We start from the raw sequence: 17719 nt of genomic DNA, 5'->3' as shown, positions 1-17719 counted from the left end.
TGAAACTGTTCGTTTGCAGGTATAAGGCCTACTGGCAAACTATTTTGATTTGTAGATTCCAAATTCCATTATGATCAAACGATTCACGCACAAGAAAGTGAATACACCATGTGATAGCAAATAATCAATCTATTCTGGCAATCTAAGTTGGGTGAACGCCTGAACAGGGAATTATTTTAAAAGGAAAGCATGCAAACGAAGTCGTTTTATGATCAATTATTAGCCTTGTGTCGTGGCCCCCCTTGAACTGCTTCGTGGCCCCCTTAGGGGGGCACCGGCCCCGGTTGAGAACCACTGCTCTACAGTCAGCAATATCATTTTACAGTCATCATGCGAGCGTGATCAAACATTAGTGAAAACGAACATGTTTCTGAGTTTATCATATGTGGTTTCTAATTTTGAAAGGACCGAAATTCCCGGCTTTGAAAAATTACATTTAGACTCAATCTCACTTTGGATCTTTTATCACCCCATATCATTCAGCCACATCAAATCTTTGAAGTGTCATGAAGAACATATAGTTTTTAATCAGAATCTCCTGTTCACCATATATTGTATACGATAGCAATTGCACCCCTAGCAAAAAATCTCGAAATCAGCATGGGCGGGAATATTGTATGACGTTATGAATCTGTTTCAATTCATCTACAGTAATATTCGACATAAGATGTTCCACAAATAACTATACGTTGCTTCCTAAAGCTTGCGTTCCTTGTTAACTGAGTGTAAGCATAGCAGCGGCCCCATTTACAATTTTCGCAAAATGAGGATGTAATCAAATCAAAATTTTATTCTGATTGTTTAACTCGAAGGTGATTTTATATAATAACAAGATATCAGGTACAAAGTGTGTCTCATAATCATTTAGATATATGTGACCACCAGCGGTTCACTTTGGTCACTAAGCAAGTGCATTCTGGTGTAGGCCACCAAGAAAAAATAATTATCATTCAGTTATACTATATAGCTACAGTTCGCATTTCCCAAATTGCTTATTCAATAATATCCACTTCGTTTAAAATTTTATTAGAGATCTTCCTGCGATTTGTCCTTTCTTCAATTTCATTAAACTAATCGGGGCTTCTTCAAGCGAAACATGCGTAATGTCTGGTGGAATGAGCTGCGATTGATAAATATTTTACATTAAATTCAACGTATCTGTTTAGATAAATATATACATATATACTTTAATCTTGTACAATAGTATTATATCTATCGTAACTCGTATTTATTACAGGCATGAATTCTATGCTTACTTCTACTGTTTGCCCCATGACAAGTGGTATATCTTGAAATATTCTAAAAATGTATCCATTGTTCTACAATATACATGAACACGTGTCAGTCCTTTTTTACCGCAATATTTTTTATAATTACCTTATGAACCAGATCAAGTTTATAGCTACATTATTTTACAAAATTCCCTATATACCTTTGTATTTGCTACCAAATCAATCAATTCTCTCAGTTGATTAATAGATCCGATAGCTATTCCGTATATTTCATGAAGCGAAAATGCAAACAACGGCAATGATAATTCCACTGTTCCTCCAAATAATCCGACCAACGCGATGGCACCTCCCTGATAACAAGATGAACCAAAACAGCTTGAATTGGTTAGTTTATAATATGAGGACAAATCTTTAGCTTGTAATTAAGATCAGCCCAATGGCCGGTTTCACGAATAAGAAAACGCGGAGGCTTGGTTTATGACGACAGAAGTCGATCAGCTGCCCGTTTCGGCGACAGGATGTGAGGCTTTAAATTAATTTAATACGACCCCAATAAAGCTTGTAATTAAAATCAGCGCAATGGCCGGGTTCACGAATAAGGAAACGCGGAGGTTTGGTTTATGACGACAGAAGTCGATCAGCTGCCCGTTTCGGCGACAGGATGTGAGGCTTTAAATTAATTTAATACGACCCCAATAAAGGTTTGTAATGTGTTTTACCTTGCAAAGACATTCCATAGCTTGTGAAGCCGTGGTGCTTGAGTTGACAAAATCAATTACACCATGAATCGATCCATTGTTTCCTTTTTCTTTTGTTAATTTAATAATATCGTCTTTGCTAAGGGATCTATCCCACAGCACACAATCATCAGCACCATGCGCGATGGCATTGTCCAGCTTTGATTGCTAGATATGATCAAACAAGAATTTTGTTTAACATATGACAGTGAATCGGTTGTTTGTAACATATAGATTTTGTCCTAAATCATTTTACAGAATGAGCGTTGACTAATTATAACTAAACACGAAGTATTCAAAAATAACTTTCACTTTGCGGAATCTACAGTTGTATAGCCTGACAGCCAAGAGTCGTTTTGGGGCTCAACTTTGTTTTCAGACATTATTTTTTTTCCTTCGTGATTATTCATCCTGGGGTTATTACCAGTCGTTTCCCCGTGGGTGTGGAGTTTGCAATCTTGATTGTTTTTTTTTACAGCGTGAAATGGAATGATTGTCAATCATAAACAGAAGCCCGGTAGATATCCTATCTATAGGTTTTTATACGAGTGAGACTTGGTGCTTGAGCACCGAAACTATGCACGTTACCACGTATAAACCACCACGTTTGAACCATCGAGTTTAAATAACATAACCTGTGTTGGTCGATGTAAAAGGGGATGAAATTGCATATTTCAAAACCGCTCCTAAACATGTAACGGTCGAATCTTCCGATCTATTTCACCGAATAAAATATTCCCCAATTCATCTTATGAGTGAAATATTCTACCATTTGTGATATCAGAACAAAATTTCTGAACATCGTTGAAAAATTTAAAGTAGTTTTTCTCTAAAAAATACTTACGTAGTTATGACATATTTGTTTATATAAACAGAAAAATATTGAATAATATTTGAGAATGCAGATTTTTGGAGGGTTGAATTTTCGCTCATGTGTGCAAATGAAAATTTATTTAAAAAAAAATGGCTCAACATTATGAGCTCCACACCCACCTGGATATCAATATTTATGTCATCAAGAATATTGCTAAACAATAAAAACACGTTATGTCCTGAAACGAGGTTCTGCCAGACTAAATCTTTTTTGATGCATAGATTTGTATAGATAATTTCTATGGGTACCGACTGGATATCTAATTCATATTTCGAGATAATACAGTTTTTTTCATAATTTGTGATGCCTATAGCTGTCAATTAAAGCAGTATTTGTGAGATATTCTCTTCGAGGTTCACGGACAGACCACGTAAAAATCACGTTTCATTGTGACTTACATTTATATCCGCACATATGATGCGAGTGCCTTTCGGTAGAGACGCCCTGGCTGTTTGCAGGCACCATAATCCTAATCCCCCAGTGCCAATGATGAGCAACGTAGCCTCTCCTAAAAAGTGCAACACGAAAATGATAAAAATTATGATTTTAACGACTTCACTTGGAATCTTCAAATTTTTGTTGTATTGTGATTTTGACAACGACCCGTTATAAGTTTCATAGTTCCTATTTACGATCTTATTGGGTCATGGTACTGCGGTTCGATTTAAATGGTACGCTCTCTTTTCGTGGATCGCAATTGCTGTTATCCTTACATATTTATAAAGCATTTATAGAACACGGAGTGTACATATGGATCGTTTTAATGTTATTGTTGTTAGGAAAAAATCGCATTCTCTTTAATTATTAGACCATTTTCTTTAAATTGTCAGTGGTTAAAGATTGTATTTGTCGCTAGAAGGCTGTGAAAGATTGCATACTCGTAGTACTAATTGATCTAAAACTGGTACTTTTCACCTCGGTATGTAAATGTCATAAGCGCAATTGATAGCTAGTAATCGGGTATGGAACTGTAGTGTATATTTTCATTTAATATTAATTTATATATTAGTATACATCATATTAAAGGCCAGAATGTATATCACACCCATTTTGAATTGGATAATTGTGATCGTATAGTTTGAAGCACAAATATTGAATTGAATACAAGTCTCAGTATCTTTAATAAAATATATTTGCAACCACTTTTCACTTATAGTATCTTACCTTGAAGTTTGATAAACTTCTCGATAGTGGGTTTTACTTTAGTTACAGCATTATATCCGGTTAACGTAGAACAAGGCAACATGCAGGCAATATCTAACGGTATTGTATCGGGTATCTTTAATACGAAACTCTTCTTTGGTACTGTGACATACTGCGCATAACTTGGAATTAAAAAAAAATTAAATATCAGTTCATATTGATAAATGAACAACACATCAACTAATATACTTCTGAAGCAAATGGTGACACGAGTTGAAATTCGTGAATACACGCGTCAGTTAAACACTGAGAGATTTGCCTACTCAAGTATATCTCTAAATCTTAACCGCTTTTGCTGAACAAAGATTAACTAATATCAACATTCCAGACATCATATAACTAAGCATTTTTTCTTATAGAACATCATCTTCAGCCGTTATTATATAAGAGAATCTCGACTACAAAGTGTTTTTCACTTATTTGTTCAATATGCAAATTTTCTTACCCGCCGTTTGATCCAGAGCAACCAATACTGTAGGATGGGCCGTAGCAAAAGTTTGGAAAATCAGTAGCACAGAAGTCACAATTATTACATGCAAGCCAAGGATAAACAATTACTCTATCTCCCACTTTGAGGTCGTCTAAAAAATATATGGTAATATCAAGAGTTCTTTTCGGTTTACATCGTGGTAGGTCTGTGCAGGACTCGTGGTGATAGGAATCTATATTTAATCATCTTAAAAAATTTATCTTATACGTATGGAGATTATATTCTCTGGCTCTATATTCTCTTTCTTTGGCTTATTTAACCATGAATATAAATGTGTAAACGCATGAAAAAATTCGAAACAGTTTTAGGAAAAAAGGATTCATCCAACTCCAAACAGTTCATCACTTTACCCTTTTCGTCCCCGTCAATTGCGTGAACAATGCCCGATATTTCGTGTCCCAGTACGAGAGGATATTGAAGCCGAGGATTCATTTCTTCGCAAGTTATTTTGTCATGATTTCCTATTATCCATTCATCGTCAACAAAGTGGAGATCGGAGTGACAAATACCACAGAAAGCAGTCTGGAATATATATAATGTGTGTTTAGTGTAATCGGTAGATAAGTTTGAGAAAAAATTCGTAATTTTTTTATAGCGCTTATTTGCTGCTGTCTGCGAAACGTGCTAAAATGCATACATATATAATCAACGTTGTTTAAAATGATAAGAATTTATTTCGTTTATTTTTTCCACCTACAAAATATAGCAACAATAATCAGAATCAAGAGTGCTTAATAAAAATCTAGTATCGTAAATTTTATGTTAACCTATTCAGTCCTGAAATAGCTAATTTCAATAAAATTACAATTCTAAACTCATTAAATTCGGTATTTCAGATGTTTAATAGTGATAATTGAGATCAAAATTTTTTTACAAAAATAAAAAAAAAGCCGTTTTTAACATTTTATTCATTAAAAGGATGCCAAAGTTTTCTGTTGTCAATATATAATTTTTTCGTGATTTTGGAGTTGTTATTTCCATCGACCTGGAGTGGTTTTCTTTTAAAAGCGTAGTTTAAATTTTGGAGTCCACAGCCCTGTTTACACTAGTTTTATTCACCTATTTCTCACCTTAATAACCACACCTCCCTCGGGTGGACTTGGTATTGTATCAAACGTCCGAACAACCATTGGATCTTTCGGTTTCGGAATTTCTAAACGTTTCATTATGTATAATTTTACCCCTGTAGAACATCATGATAAAAGTGATATAAATTTTCTATTGCCTTCTATTATTAGAAATTAAATGTTTTACTCTCACAATCGCTATCACAAAATGCATGGATCCTTCGAATATGTCAATGAAGTATGATATATACTCATTATTAACTTTATTATGATTATACAGAAATGTTGAAGCGATGAGTTGTTGGCTTCCCGAAAATTATCTTTTATTTCTAGCTTACTCAACTTTTATACACATATATATAACATCACACTATAACATCAGATATACGTTAATTATGTATTGCTTGAACTAATTCTTCACGATCTGTACGATTTTTTTTTATCATTCGCTATCTCCCAAATTTGCATAAGGCTTTTTGAAGTATTAATAAATTGGTCGCCGGAAGCAGCTTAAGATTGACAAATGTATTTACAGTATACACATTTGGTTGCCTCCGGGTTCAGAAGCTAACAATGTTCTGTTTTCTTCAATATTTGAAATTATCCGTAAAATATTGTTTATAATCTCGTCGTACATTTTATCCCATATCATATTAATATTTTTCAAGATTTATCGTTGCTGTTGCAAAAATTGATCCACTTTGAATGTCAGTTCGATAACTAACTACCCCGTCAATCCAGGTACAACAAAATTGGTAGGAATGAGACTACACATTCGCAGTGTTTTCTATTATAGTAGCTGTTACCTGACGGGAGATACTTTATTCTTTGTTCTCAAAATCAGTGAAAAATGCCATCATCCTTATTACTTACAGAATAATTTGTATAACGCGCAGTTAATTAATGAGTTTCATACTCAAGAACAGAACTATTTGTTTTTGTTTTTATATTAAAAGATTCCCTTTAGCCATCTTATTTCTAGCGTCTGTCTGTATTCTGGTTATGCCCAACTCATTTGGAGCGAACAACGACAAGCAAAAACAAAATTCCTCAGTGGCAAATAATACTCAAAATAAGGGTTTTGGTAGGAGTGCTGACTCAGAGAAGGGGTGTGAAACTTGCGGGCCAAAAGCAGCATACAAGGGAAAACTGTGCGGCCCGCGGAGAAGGGCCTGTTTTAAATGTTGCCCAGCCCGCGAAACGTGTTCCAACTCCGTTGTGTTGTATAGCCTAGAACTGAGTCGAACAACGCATGTCATAAGATCAATAACCAAAATTTTTGTGCGTGCAACTACTAGGATGTCTTTGTTAAATAAGGGTACTGGCCCTCCTGTATGAAAGGTTGCACACCCCTGACTTGAAGCATGTTTATCACCTGCAGCCTAAATAAAGTATGATCTAGTATTTCCTCCGCAATACATAAAATAAGTACCCTATATGACATTGCTTAAAAGAGAATGCACAACCAAATCTTTTTATTGTATCATTCACGAATTCATTCAGTACCGAATAACGCCTCTTCCGGGCATTTTTCCTGATTTTAGTGCTACCCACGCTGTCTCGATTTCTTCCAGTTTGTACGGAATAATTGGAGGTGGTTTCACCTATATTAAAGCAAAAACAGTTGAAACTTGAATATCAAAAACGCTAATTTGCTAATTACAAGAGAGCAACGCTCAAAATGATGGACACGTGGACCAGAGCGAAGCAGTCCTTACCTTTGACATTACCGGTAACGTACCCTCAAAAAACTTCCGAGTTTTTAATCGCAAGAATTTTCACAGTCAGCCGTCACGCTTGGCGAATTAAAAACCGTGTTCCCATAATTAAAAAACAATACAGCGCAAATTTGGATGAAATATCATATTTCATAAGATTCTTAGAAAATTTAGGAATAAATAAAAGTAATAATAGCATTCTGAAAAAATATTTTATCTTTAACCACTGAAAATTTCAAAGCAATTGGTCAAAGCAACTTTGTCGGTCAAAGAAACGAATATATATGAATCTGAACAATGAGAATATATACATTGATCTGACACTATAGTCAAAACATTTCTTATTTCTGTAATAATATTTTTCTCACGCTTGATTTTTCTCTCTGAACTTAGCATCCAACGCATTAATACAATCGATGATACCTTTCTTGTTTCTATCATTTTCACCAATTCATTCAGTTCCTGTATACTCCCAACATACGATCCTAATATTCTCTTCATAGTCAGAACCATAGGTCTTAGAGGGATGCTCATCGATCCTTCATACAAACCAACCATAACATGAGTACCGTTCTGCAGAAGAAAAGTATAATGGATGATTACACCAATTTAAGAAAACGACATTTCTGTCTATATAAATGAAAATAGCATACAAATCACCATAAATTCAGATAAATATGTTCTCTACGTTGGGGTTATGAATGAATGGTATTTACCCGCTTCAATGCTGAAAATGCTCTTTTCGACGTCATGCTGGAATTGACAACGTCAATAACACCATCAAATCCTCCATTTGTCTTCTCCATCAACTCTTTTGTGATGTCTTCATCTGAAACTAAACGTTCTTCTTTTTGTGTCGACCAGCATATAACGTCATCAGCGCCATGTTCTGAAGCAACTTTCAATTTGTCCATCTGTAATCAATTGGTTGCCAAATTTCTTGGAGAATAAAATTCTGAACCTATTTTCCATGGTACATTATAAGTGATTTGAATTTCCTGCCAAGCGGTGTTTGATGTCCTCTCGTTTATATTACAAGTTTGACATGTTGTGTAGCTCACGATATCGTAATTTTAATTGTAATTTTACTCTGAATTATGAATGTCCTCACATTTTCCGTTTTTGTTGCGTTCTCATTTAGCATTGTATTCAAATAGTATGCGTGGTAAACTGCCTGATTATATCTAGTTTTAATTCATATTTTTGCCATTATGCAAATCCGCCAAATTTTAGCTGCCCGTGCAGTACTGGCTTGCTCTATTGAAGTGCTGCCACGAGAGATCAATTTTAAAATACCATCGTTAGAAAATCCACGAGATCTGCGAGAAAATACGAAGCAGTTTAATTTATTGTAGTACATTGATTAGTTTCATATCATCATATTCTGAGGGAAAAAGTCGAGTGCGACCCCGGCGTTATTTCAAGAATGTATAAGAAGGTACATCGCGCTAATAATTAACTGTCTTTCAACTTTGTGATTATGGTGTTGTTTCTAGAGGAAACTTGGTATAATGTGTGTGGTACATACGAAAATTTTCCTGTTAAAATAGCGTTTATTTTTTATCTGTCACGGAGCTCTCAAAAAAAAAGTTATTTATATTTTTGTTTTATTCATAGTATGTTATAGCACCATTTTTTCAGTCTCGGTATTCATTCCCTTCTTTTCAGTCGAAAATTCAAGTTGCGGATTCACTCCTTCAATTACGCTACGTCGCCGACGATAGCATAACAGGGCGTTTTTTGAACTGGATGCACTGCTCCGGGAAAAAGTCTAGGTATTGATGTTATCGTGGCACAAAGTACAAAGATTGCGATTGCAAAATCGTTTTCCTTTTAAACCATTACTTTTTTTTCTAAATTTTCTATGAATGCTATGAGATCTGATATTTCATCCAAAATTACCGTATACCGTATTATTTTCGGGGAATTGACGGCAAATATTTCGCTATGGACTTCGTATAATCGTGTCCATGTATTTGAGCATAGTTCTCTTGTTAGTGATATATAGTTCTGAATTTTTGAAGTTAACAAAGTCAATAAACCTAAATTCAGAATTTTTTATTGAAAAGTATTTCCAATGGAAATCCCATGGGATGGGATGGGACAGGCTTAAATTACCATGGGGTGGGACAGAAAAATGTGTCCCTTGGACAAGCCTGATAATCAATGATTGATACTCACGTTTATATCAGCACATACGATTTTTACCCTGTCTGGTAGACATATTTTAGCCCATTGTAAGCACCACAATCCCAGTCCTCCCGCTCCTACGATCAATACACTACTTTTTCCTGAAAACAAAAATAGTATTTCTTCCCAGAATTTATCATACGATATTGGATAATAGACTAAAATGAGTTTTGATGGTGGGTGTTACCCGGAACTGGTGAATCGGCCAGCTAACTTGAGTTCAACATAGCTAAAGTGTGCGTAGCTGTATCGTAATCACATGTAAATCTTGGCGTGTCAGTTATCGCTTGTAAATTCTCTGCTTGTAATTAAGTTCCATTTGGGTGAGAGTTCAATGCCTTGCTAATTACTTTGCTGGCCTATATACACATATTGGTAGCAACCTTAGTTCGTTGCCATGCATTCATCTTCTACCTCATCCGAAGGCATTATGAGTCGGTATGGCCTAGCAACAAATCTTATATATTTGTATCACTGCAGAAAGCTTTTTATATATATATATATTTGAATCGTAGCAACGTACTTTTTATTTTCTCAATATAAGGTCGGAGCTTCCTAATTGCGCTATACGTGGTTACACCAGAACAAGGTAACAAACAAGCAACATCCATTGGAATTGAGTCTGGTACTTTGATAAGAAATTTAGTGTCAGGAACAGAAACGTAATTTGAGTACCTGGAGTTAAATTTAAAATTGTTATTAGAAGAGTTGTTCCTAAATTGTTTGTGTGGCTCGGCGTGAACGTTAGTAAGTTCAAGACATTACGCATGCTAAATAATCGCCATGTGATTAAGCGGTTGAATTTCCTGCCTTATTACTTTTAATGGCAAAAGGGCTGTCAAACATATAGTTTGTTCAAATTTGATACCAGCATCTCATGTGTACAAATTTATGATTTGTTGTGAGTTGATTTTGCTTCTACCTCATCCAAATGGCGACGACGAAGGCGAATTTTGAATATAACAAAAAAGTTCACTGATTCTCAAACTGTGAACTTTTTAAACTTCAATAGCACGGCTTTATCGAGATAAAAAAAACTCACCCTCCATCTGCACCACATCCTACTTCGTGCGTTCTTATGTTGCAAAGATTATCTTTATCTTCCGTGCATTCGTCACACTTGCCACAACCCATCCATGGATATATCATGACATTATCACCAATATTCATATTGACTATTTCTAAAGTTTGTACATTGTGATATCAACAATAAGTGAAAAGACAGAGTTGCGAGTATTTACTGACCGACAGGGTTAAAATTTTGTATTAACAGTAACGTTGGTATAAATCAAATTACTAAAATATATATCGTTGAAAAAGCAACAAAGGCTTGGGCGGTTGAGATTATTTCCTCAGTTTCGCACTTAAATTTTTCAATCCCTCATTCTGTGACTATTACAAAATTTCCCTTGGTAAGGTAAGTATACATTTATATATTAAATGATCACTATGTAAGCAAACGTGTGTTTAAAATTTTAATCGTCATGTAAGCAAACCACATGCAACCAGTATCCCCATTTTAAAAACCTAAAAAAATATATATGCTATAGCAGCAACCAACCTGCTTTATCTCCCAATGCATATAGTTCTCCAGAAACTTCATGACCATAGACACTAGGGCATGGCACTATTTCCTTTTCCCACATGTGAAGATCTGAATGGCATATTCCACAAAACTTTGTCTGAAATCAGGTATATATTCGTAGATCACTGTTTTTTAAAAACCGATTTCTTTTTGCATGAGGCGTTTCATTTGTGATTTTGGAAAAATATCGTCGCAGTGATCTATTATGTTTACTTTTTTAAAATAGTAATCATGTAGAGCAGTGATTCTCAAACTAGGGTTTGAGAGCCGCAAGCGGCTCTCAACAACCTTTCCTGCGGCTCTCGTTAATGCTTTGAAAACTAATCATTGACTCGAAATTAAAATGCTGAAGTCTATTAGTTAGTCGAATGAATTTCCCGTGTTTATTTGCGTAGCGTTGACTAACCTACAAGATGCAATAGTGACGCAACAGTAAGCGTTTCTCAGACACTCGTACACTTTTCACTTGGCAAGATTTTAGACATGGCTGTAATCATTGGCTTGCTTCCGTGGATTTTCAGTGTTTGTCGCATTCCCGGATATTATTAATAAATCAAATAACTCAATGATTATTTTAATCCTAGAGCATTTTAATTTTGTTCCAGTAATCGAAAATAGTCCCGAAATATCTGGCGATCATCTCAAGCAGTTACTGCACTTTGCATCCTCCGCGATTACGACCCGCTTTGACAAACCTATTAGAAATCAAAGCCAAATTAAATGGCTGTTAGTCTAGATTGGGCAAAATCTAATCTTTTTTGAAATCGAATAACTTGAATATTTTTTTAATACATAACAGGGATCCAGAACGTCGGAGTTCGATACACCATTTAGAAATTGATAGAAACATTGAAACGTCGGCAAAAAAGCGTTTTTTTTTTATTGGTTATTGGTTGATTTCATCATAATCGCTGATTGTCTTTGTCACCGCGATCGTTTTGGCGGCGATATCCTAAAGTTTGTATTCTATATTCCCGCCCTTTCTCGTTTTTTGCAAGAATAAGCGGTCGCCGAATATCGAAGTTTCATATTTCTAGTATACCCTTGCGTTCACATCAGCGACAGCTGTTGAATACATTACGGGCTGATTTTCTAAACCAAATTAATTTTATTCTGAGTTTTATTCCCTGTCTTGGATTTGATCTTCCTTATCAACGCTTGTAAATTAACCGTGCCTGTTTAAAGTGAACGGTAACCGAGATGCAGATATTTATTAAAACGATACTTGAGTTTCTCGTGCTTTCTTATGCTGTTCGTGTTATTTTAGTATTAGATAGATAAACCTAGCAAATTTACGATTGCGTGAATCCTGAATGTTGATTTTGAAAAAGCTATTAAATAAATTGGCAATAAAGGCATTCCTAGACCATTGTGCCTAATCGAGGGTCAGACGCTAATTATACCTAATTCTCTAAAGTTTTAAGGTTTTTTTTTTTTCAACAAAACAACACCCCGATGGTTATTATAGCTAAAATACTTACTGAGTAATGCTCAATTTTCTTTACGGAATTTGCAAATTCACCACTTCACTTAATGATTTTGATTATGTCATGCTATAAGACTTAATTAGTACTGCCCAATTGCTTCGAAATTTACCAATTGTAATCATTTTCGATGATAATAGACGCAACAATTCGTGAACGAGTCAGTGTGCATTGTCACAACGAAATTCACGATTAATTTTACGTTTTACTCTTGGCTCAGCGGCCATGTATGGTCGAGTACAATGTTACATATTCGAAACATCACTTGGCCAAGGATGGAAGGGATAACTAAAGAGTTAATACAAAGTGCTTTAAAGGGAGTAGGCTTATGACATTTCTTATCTGGTTACAATTTAATGAGTGTTTTTCATACAAGTAACTCATACCAGCTTTTGGAAAAACTTCTGGTCATTTTTAAATCCATGCTATTTACATAACTAGAGTTTTCTAACGATCTAAAATTGCCTTTTTCACAATGAAACACCGAAAAGTCATTTTAACATTTAATTTCAATCAACTTTATGTTCGGTAATGCGAGAAATGGCTAATGATATGTCACCAAGCATGCGGTGTTTAAAATCTGGAAAATTTATTTTAAATACCTAATCTGATTTGACATTTCTAAATTTACGGAACGGTCGATACGTTTTTTTGCAAAATAATGTATTGGAACGATACGTTAAGTGCGAAGATAAGCATATAACACCATAACGCAAAAACAAAGAGTTTTCAAATTTGTCTTTTTTTTTCTGATAGCGAGCGGCGTGGGAAATCTCGCACAATTCACGATTGAGTTGGAGACGCGCGAGTTCGGTGTCCAAGCAGAGCGGCGCAGGTCACGTGGTACCGGATATTCGAATAGTAAAATGGCATTCGAATATTTTATTATTCGAATATTTTGCCCAGCTCTAGTTGTTAGGTGTGTTATTGTTACGAGGACTTGGTATTTTAAATACGCGCTTAAGGTTTGTTGTTATTTTACCTTGCGTTGCTTGTGTGCGGCTCTTCACAGCTTTGAGGTTTGAAATGCGGCTCTGAGACTAAAAAAGTTTGAGAACCACTGATGTAGGGTTATAATATTTCATTGAACCATGTTTGGAAATAATAACGAGTGAGCAATGCTCAAATATATGGACACGAGGGCTAGCAAAAATACCAAGCTTTAACAACTGGAAATTTCAAAGCGATTGGTCTAGTAGTTGATGAGAAAGGCTTTGATACCAAAACGGTCCATTTTGTCCCCAATAAATGGATTTGTCAATCTATTTCGATTGCTTCGTGTTATCCATCTATATTCTATATGTTTAATCTTATTAAGAGTAGACAAATACTAAAAAAAATTTATTTGAGTTGCTCAAAGTGTTTTCAATACAGATTTGAATATGATATTCATGTATTCAGATATTTTCCTAATTTCATAAGGAAAACTCGATTCTACCGAATATTCGAATCCTAATACTCAATGCCTGACTGAACATGGGTTCGAAATCCTCTGAAAAATATTGAATAGTATTCTTTCATTGTCCGCCCATGGTCGCGGCAATGTTATTCTATTCTGAGCCTAAAATGCACTACGAGAAGCTCACTTTTACAATTGCTCCATTTTCGGGCGGAACTGGGATATTATTTGAAGTCTCTACTACAAAAGATCCTTTTGGAACCCTAATCACTGCCCGCTTCATTTCTTTCTATCTCGTCAATACTGCCGTTAGATTTTGAACGGCACCTCCGTGGGTAGCACCTGTTATTATTTCAGCGGTACCCTCAATGTTGATACAATATGTCAAACAAGTATACCACTAATCGCATTACATCATGACGGTGTTATTTTGCCTCCATATATGTTCACAGTCGTTATGTTTTGTCGTCTTCTGCATTTACGTCTATTGAGTATAATGCTGGCTTTTGAACCTTATATTGCGGAAACGGTTCCAAGTGAACAATCATACTGGGTTTTTATTAGCCACATCGACTTTAGGGCTGTAACTGAATCGAAACGCAAACTCACCAAAGTGAAAAATATTCAAATCATTTTTCAGAACTAGCTGAGATATACATTAAATGAGCATCTCGAAAAGCACATGTCTTTTGTGAGAAACAATGAGACGCAGATTAATTTTAGGGCGTTATTACTGTAATTAACTCTGCATTACCTGCGTAGACATGTATTCGACACTTTGTACACGATTTTTTCGTTGATATGTAGTTTTCTAATGTATGTTCTCAGTTATAAATGTTGGTAGAAAGATTGAAACATCTGATTGGAATTGGAAAATAGTTAAATTGATTGTGGAAGATAAGGATCCGATATTGAGTATCCTTATATACTAGTTGATACGGGCAAGCCTAATGTTTGTATGTATATATATGTTTTTGTACACATGCGGAATGAATCCTATGTACATTCGTACATGTCAATATTTGTATTCACAAGCGTGCATAAATTCACAGTCAAGGTCATTGTAAAGGAAAAATATTTGGAAATGTATTAGGACCTCCGGCCATTAATCCATATTCATATTTAGGAGATGCGGTCATATGCACGAATATCCAAGAACGTTTGCGACAAAATACGAAATCAGCTAGTGTTCACAAAAAAACCGTTAACCGTTAGAATTCTCTGCCTGATAACAACTTGTAGCAATTACACAAAACGAAATGATTTATCAGTGGACCGTACTTTATCGAGAACAAGTTTTTAGTCATTTCGACTAGTAATTCTTTTATTTTTGTTATTTCGCTAATTTGAAGGCTGTAAAATATTTTATTCTTCATATATTGCTTTCTTATAAAATTGCAAACTAGCACCCATCCCGAGGTTATCTGACACATTGCATATTTGGAACTATAGGTAAAGTACCACAGCGAATTCTCAGAAGGTTCTGTGGGCAGATCAAGATGTGAATGAGCTCAAGATGAATAGACTCTTTTGACTATAGCCTTATTCTGGTTCACTTCTATTCGCAATGTGCTTTTACAATATACTGCATTCAAATAAACATGTAACTAATGCAAGATTATGTTTTATTTTCTCATGAAATAATTAAATTAAATATTGAAAACAATATTAAATGTCGATCCATTCATTCTAAGGTCATAGCCAGATCACTCTAATGATATCTCGCACAGAAACAGAGCGTATCGGCAACCGTTTTCGGAATTCATCAATCCGCTGAATTTACTGTTCTTGCTGGCGATGATTACCATTTCTTCATTTTTGTGTGAGTCAATGGGGTGATTCTCAAACCAGTCAGGTTTATACGTAATGGCACTGCCGGATCTCAACATTACTGGGTTATTCTTTTTCTTGTACTGAAAAGGAACCAATTATATTCAGATGTTAAAAATTTTCATCGTAACAAATCGTTTTAACATGTCGTTATTTTTCTAACCTTCAAAATATGATAGCATTTATTTTATGGTTTTTAGTCATTCTAGTGTTTAGTACAAGACGACATCAATCGCGCCTTGAAGGAAAATTGTATATTTAAATGGAAGATATACGAAACAACGTGTGGTTTTTTAAGATGTTTATTCCGTAGACACGATTCAACAGTTTCCATATATTCTATATAATGTGATTACTTACATTGTACTTCATTCCAATAAGAAGCATGGTCTGTGGCTTTACCCCTAACAAATAGAAACGAACTGTGTCATATGCTTGCTGGGTTCGGAATTCCGCGAGATGTCCTCCTTCTTCAGCACAGGCCTCCTCGGCTTTTTTGAACTTCAAACCACCTACTTTGGTTCCTTTCCAGAAGTAACAGGAACCGTCAACATCAACTCCATCACATTCACCTGATAAGTATTTCATTACGATGTCATCTCGTTGTGATAACTACCAGTGAGTCAAGCTGGACAAATTAGTTGTTACAGATGGGGGGTTTGCGACATAGTATGGACACAGGTAAATTTATTGTTTCATAATATACGCTAGAGGCACTGTTGCGTAATAAGAATTATAAGATCGTATCATTTTGTTGCATTTATCACTGTGAGAAAAATTCAAAGAGAAAGATTGCATTTAAAGTTTATGACACAATCAACGTGGCGATCAAATTACACAAATATCCACGTTGTCACTGCTAGAGTTCTGTAGCTGGATCGTTTCTTAGGATTGTCACCCAAAAACACATTTTTCAAATGGCAGGAGCATATCAAAAATATGAAATAATTTATTCAATTGAAGAGCACTTGTGTACTGCAAAGACCGGGTCCGGTCATGCTTTATGCTCCTTACCAATATGCATTCATACCTGCAGCTTGAGAGACAAAAGCCAGAGCGACGAAAACGACAAGTATCTTCATTATTCAGTTTGTTGTTGTTTCTTTTCGATGCTGAACATTAAATGTTAGACTTGTTCAAGTGCGCCTTTTATACCCTATTCTTTGTTGTTGACAATACACATGTTCATCAGAATCGTGATTAAACTATGTTTACCAGCTAAAAGAATCAACTAACTCCCGCCGATATTCTCTCTAAGCTAAATATTGCGTAACGGTATTCACAACGCGCCAAAATAGAGAAAGGAATTAGATTAGAACAATGGCAGCCACGCACAATTTCAAATTGACTGTAGTAATCATATTTGTCAGAGCAAATATTGCTCGAATGAAACATGCTTATTGTATTTTTGTAATCATGTTTATGGGCTATTACTGTAATACGCCTATGTGCGATATAATTAGATTATTTTTGAAACATTGCCGGTAGTATAATTACTGAACGTTTCCAACAATGCAGCGATTAAGAGTTAGTATGCCGTCTAAATAACAATTTCCGTCGTATGATTTGTACACCAGATATTGGAAAGTATCTTTGTTTGATTTTAATGGTATTTATGAAATGATGATGCTACTCAAAATTATTCACTAAATATCGCCACCACAATGGAGATTTTGCAACGCATTCTCAAAATTAATTTGCTCATTTTCCTATATCCATCAATAAAAAGGTAACAATTCAATATTATCTTGTGAGATTTGAACGTTATTACTTCAATTTAATTTAGAGGATGCGTTTGGTGCGAGTACGAGTCTGTGATAAAATTCCTACTGTTCAGTCACAATTATTTGAAAAATATAAAATTATACAAAACTATTAATTATCCGCTTGACAATTACCTGCCATTTTCT

General features: G+C 35.1%; 3 protein-coding genes across 3 annotated transcripts; all 3 read right to left on the bottom strand.

Moving 5' to 3' along the window:
- Positions 1 to 697: 697 nt before the first annotated feature.
- LOC120331901 (alcohol dehydrogenase-like) lies at positions 698 to 6157 on the bottom strand. Its single transcript, XM_039399076.2, has 8 exons — positions 5607 to 6157; positions 4887 to 5058; positions 4492 to 4627; positions 4008 to 4168; positions 3242 to 3351; positions 1952 to 2137; positions 1433 to 1582; positions 698 to 1120 (listed from the first exon to the last, which is right to left on the bottom strand). The coding sequence occupies exons 1-8, from the start codon at positions 5700 to 5702 to the stop codon at positions 1016 to 1018; spliced, it is 1116 nt and encodes a 371-aa protein (XP_039255010.2). The 5' UTR covers positions 5703 to 6157; the 3' UTR covers positions 698 to 1015.
- A 906-nt stretch (positions 6158 to 7063) lies between these two features.
- Positions 7064 to 14322, bottom strand: LOC120331948 (alcohol dehydrogenase-like). The gene is made up of 8 exons (XM_039399132.2): positions 14167 to 14322; positions 11073 to 11193; positions 10554 to 10692; positions 10035 to 10186; positions 9503 to 9612; positions 8038 to 8235; positions 7745 to 7894; positions 7064 to 7207 (listed from the first exon to the last, which is right to left on the bottom strand). The coding sequence occupies exons 1-8, from the start codon at positions 14260 to 14262 to the stop codon at positions 7103 to 7105; spliced, it is 1071 nt and encodes a 356-aa protein (XP_039255066.2). The 5' UTR covers positions 14263 to 14322; the 3' UTR covers positions 7064 to 7102.
- A 1265-nt stretch (positions 14323 to 15587) lies between these two features.
- Positions 15588 to 16997, bottom strand: LOC120331526 (uncharacterized). Its single transcript, XM_039398613.2, has 3 exons — positions 16840 to 16997; positions 16170 to 16381; positions 15588 to 15892 (listed from the first exon to the last, which is right to left on the bottom strand). The coding sequence occupies exons 1-3, from the start codon at positions 16889 to 16891 to the stop codon at positions 15686 to 15688; spliced, it is 471 nt and encodes a 156-aa protein (XP_039254547.1). The 5' UTR covers positions 16892 to 16997; the 3' UTR covers positions 15588 to 15685.
- Positions 16998 to 17719: the final 722 nt, after the last annotated feature.

This window comes from Styela clava, chromosome 6 (assembly GCF_964204865.1).
Source record: "Styela clava chromosome 6, kaStyClav1.hap1.2, whole genome shotgun sequence".
Taxonomy (NCBI): Eukaryota; Metazoa; Chordata; class Ascidiacea; order Stolidobranchia; family Styelidae; genus Styela; species Styela clava.
Note: the sequence above shows the minus strand (reverse complement) of the source record. Positions and strands in the feature narration are given on the sequence as shown.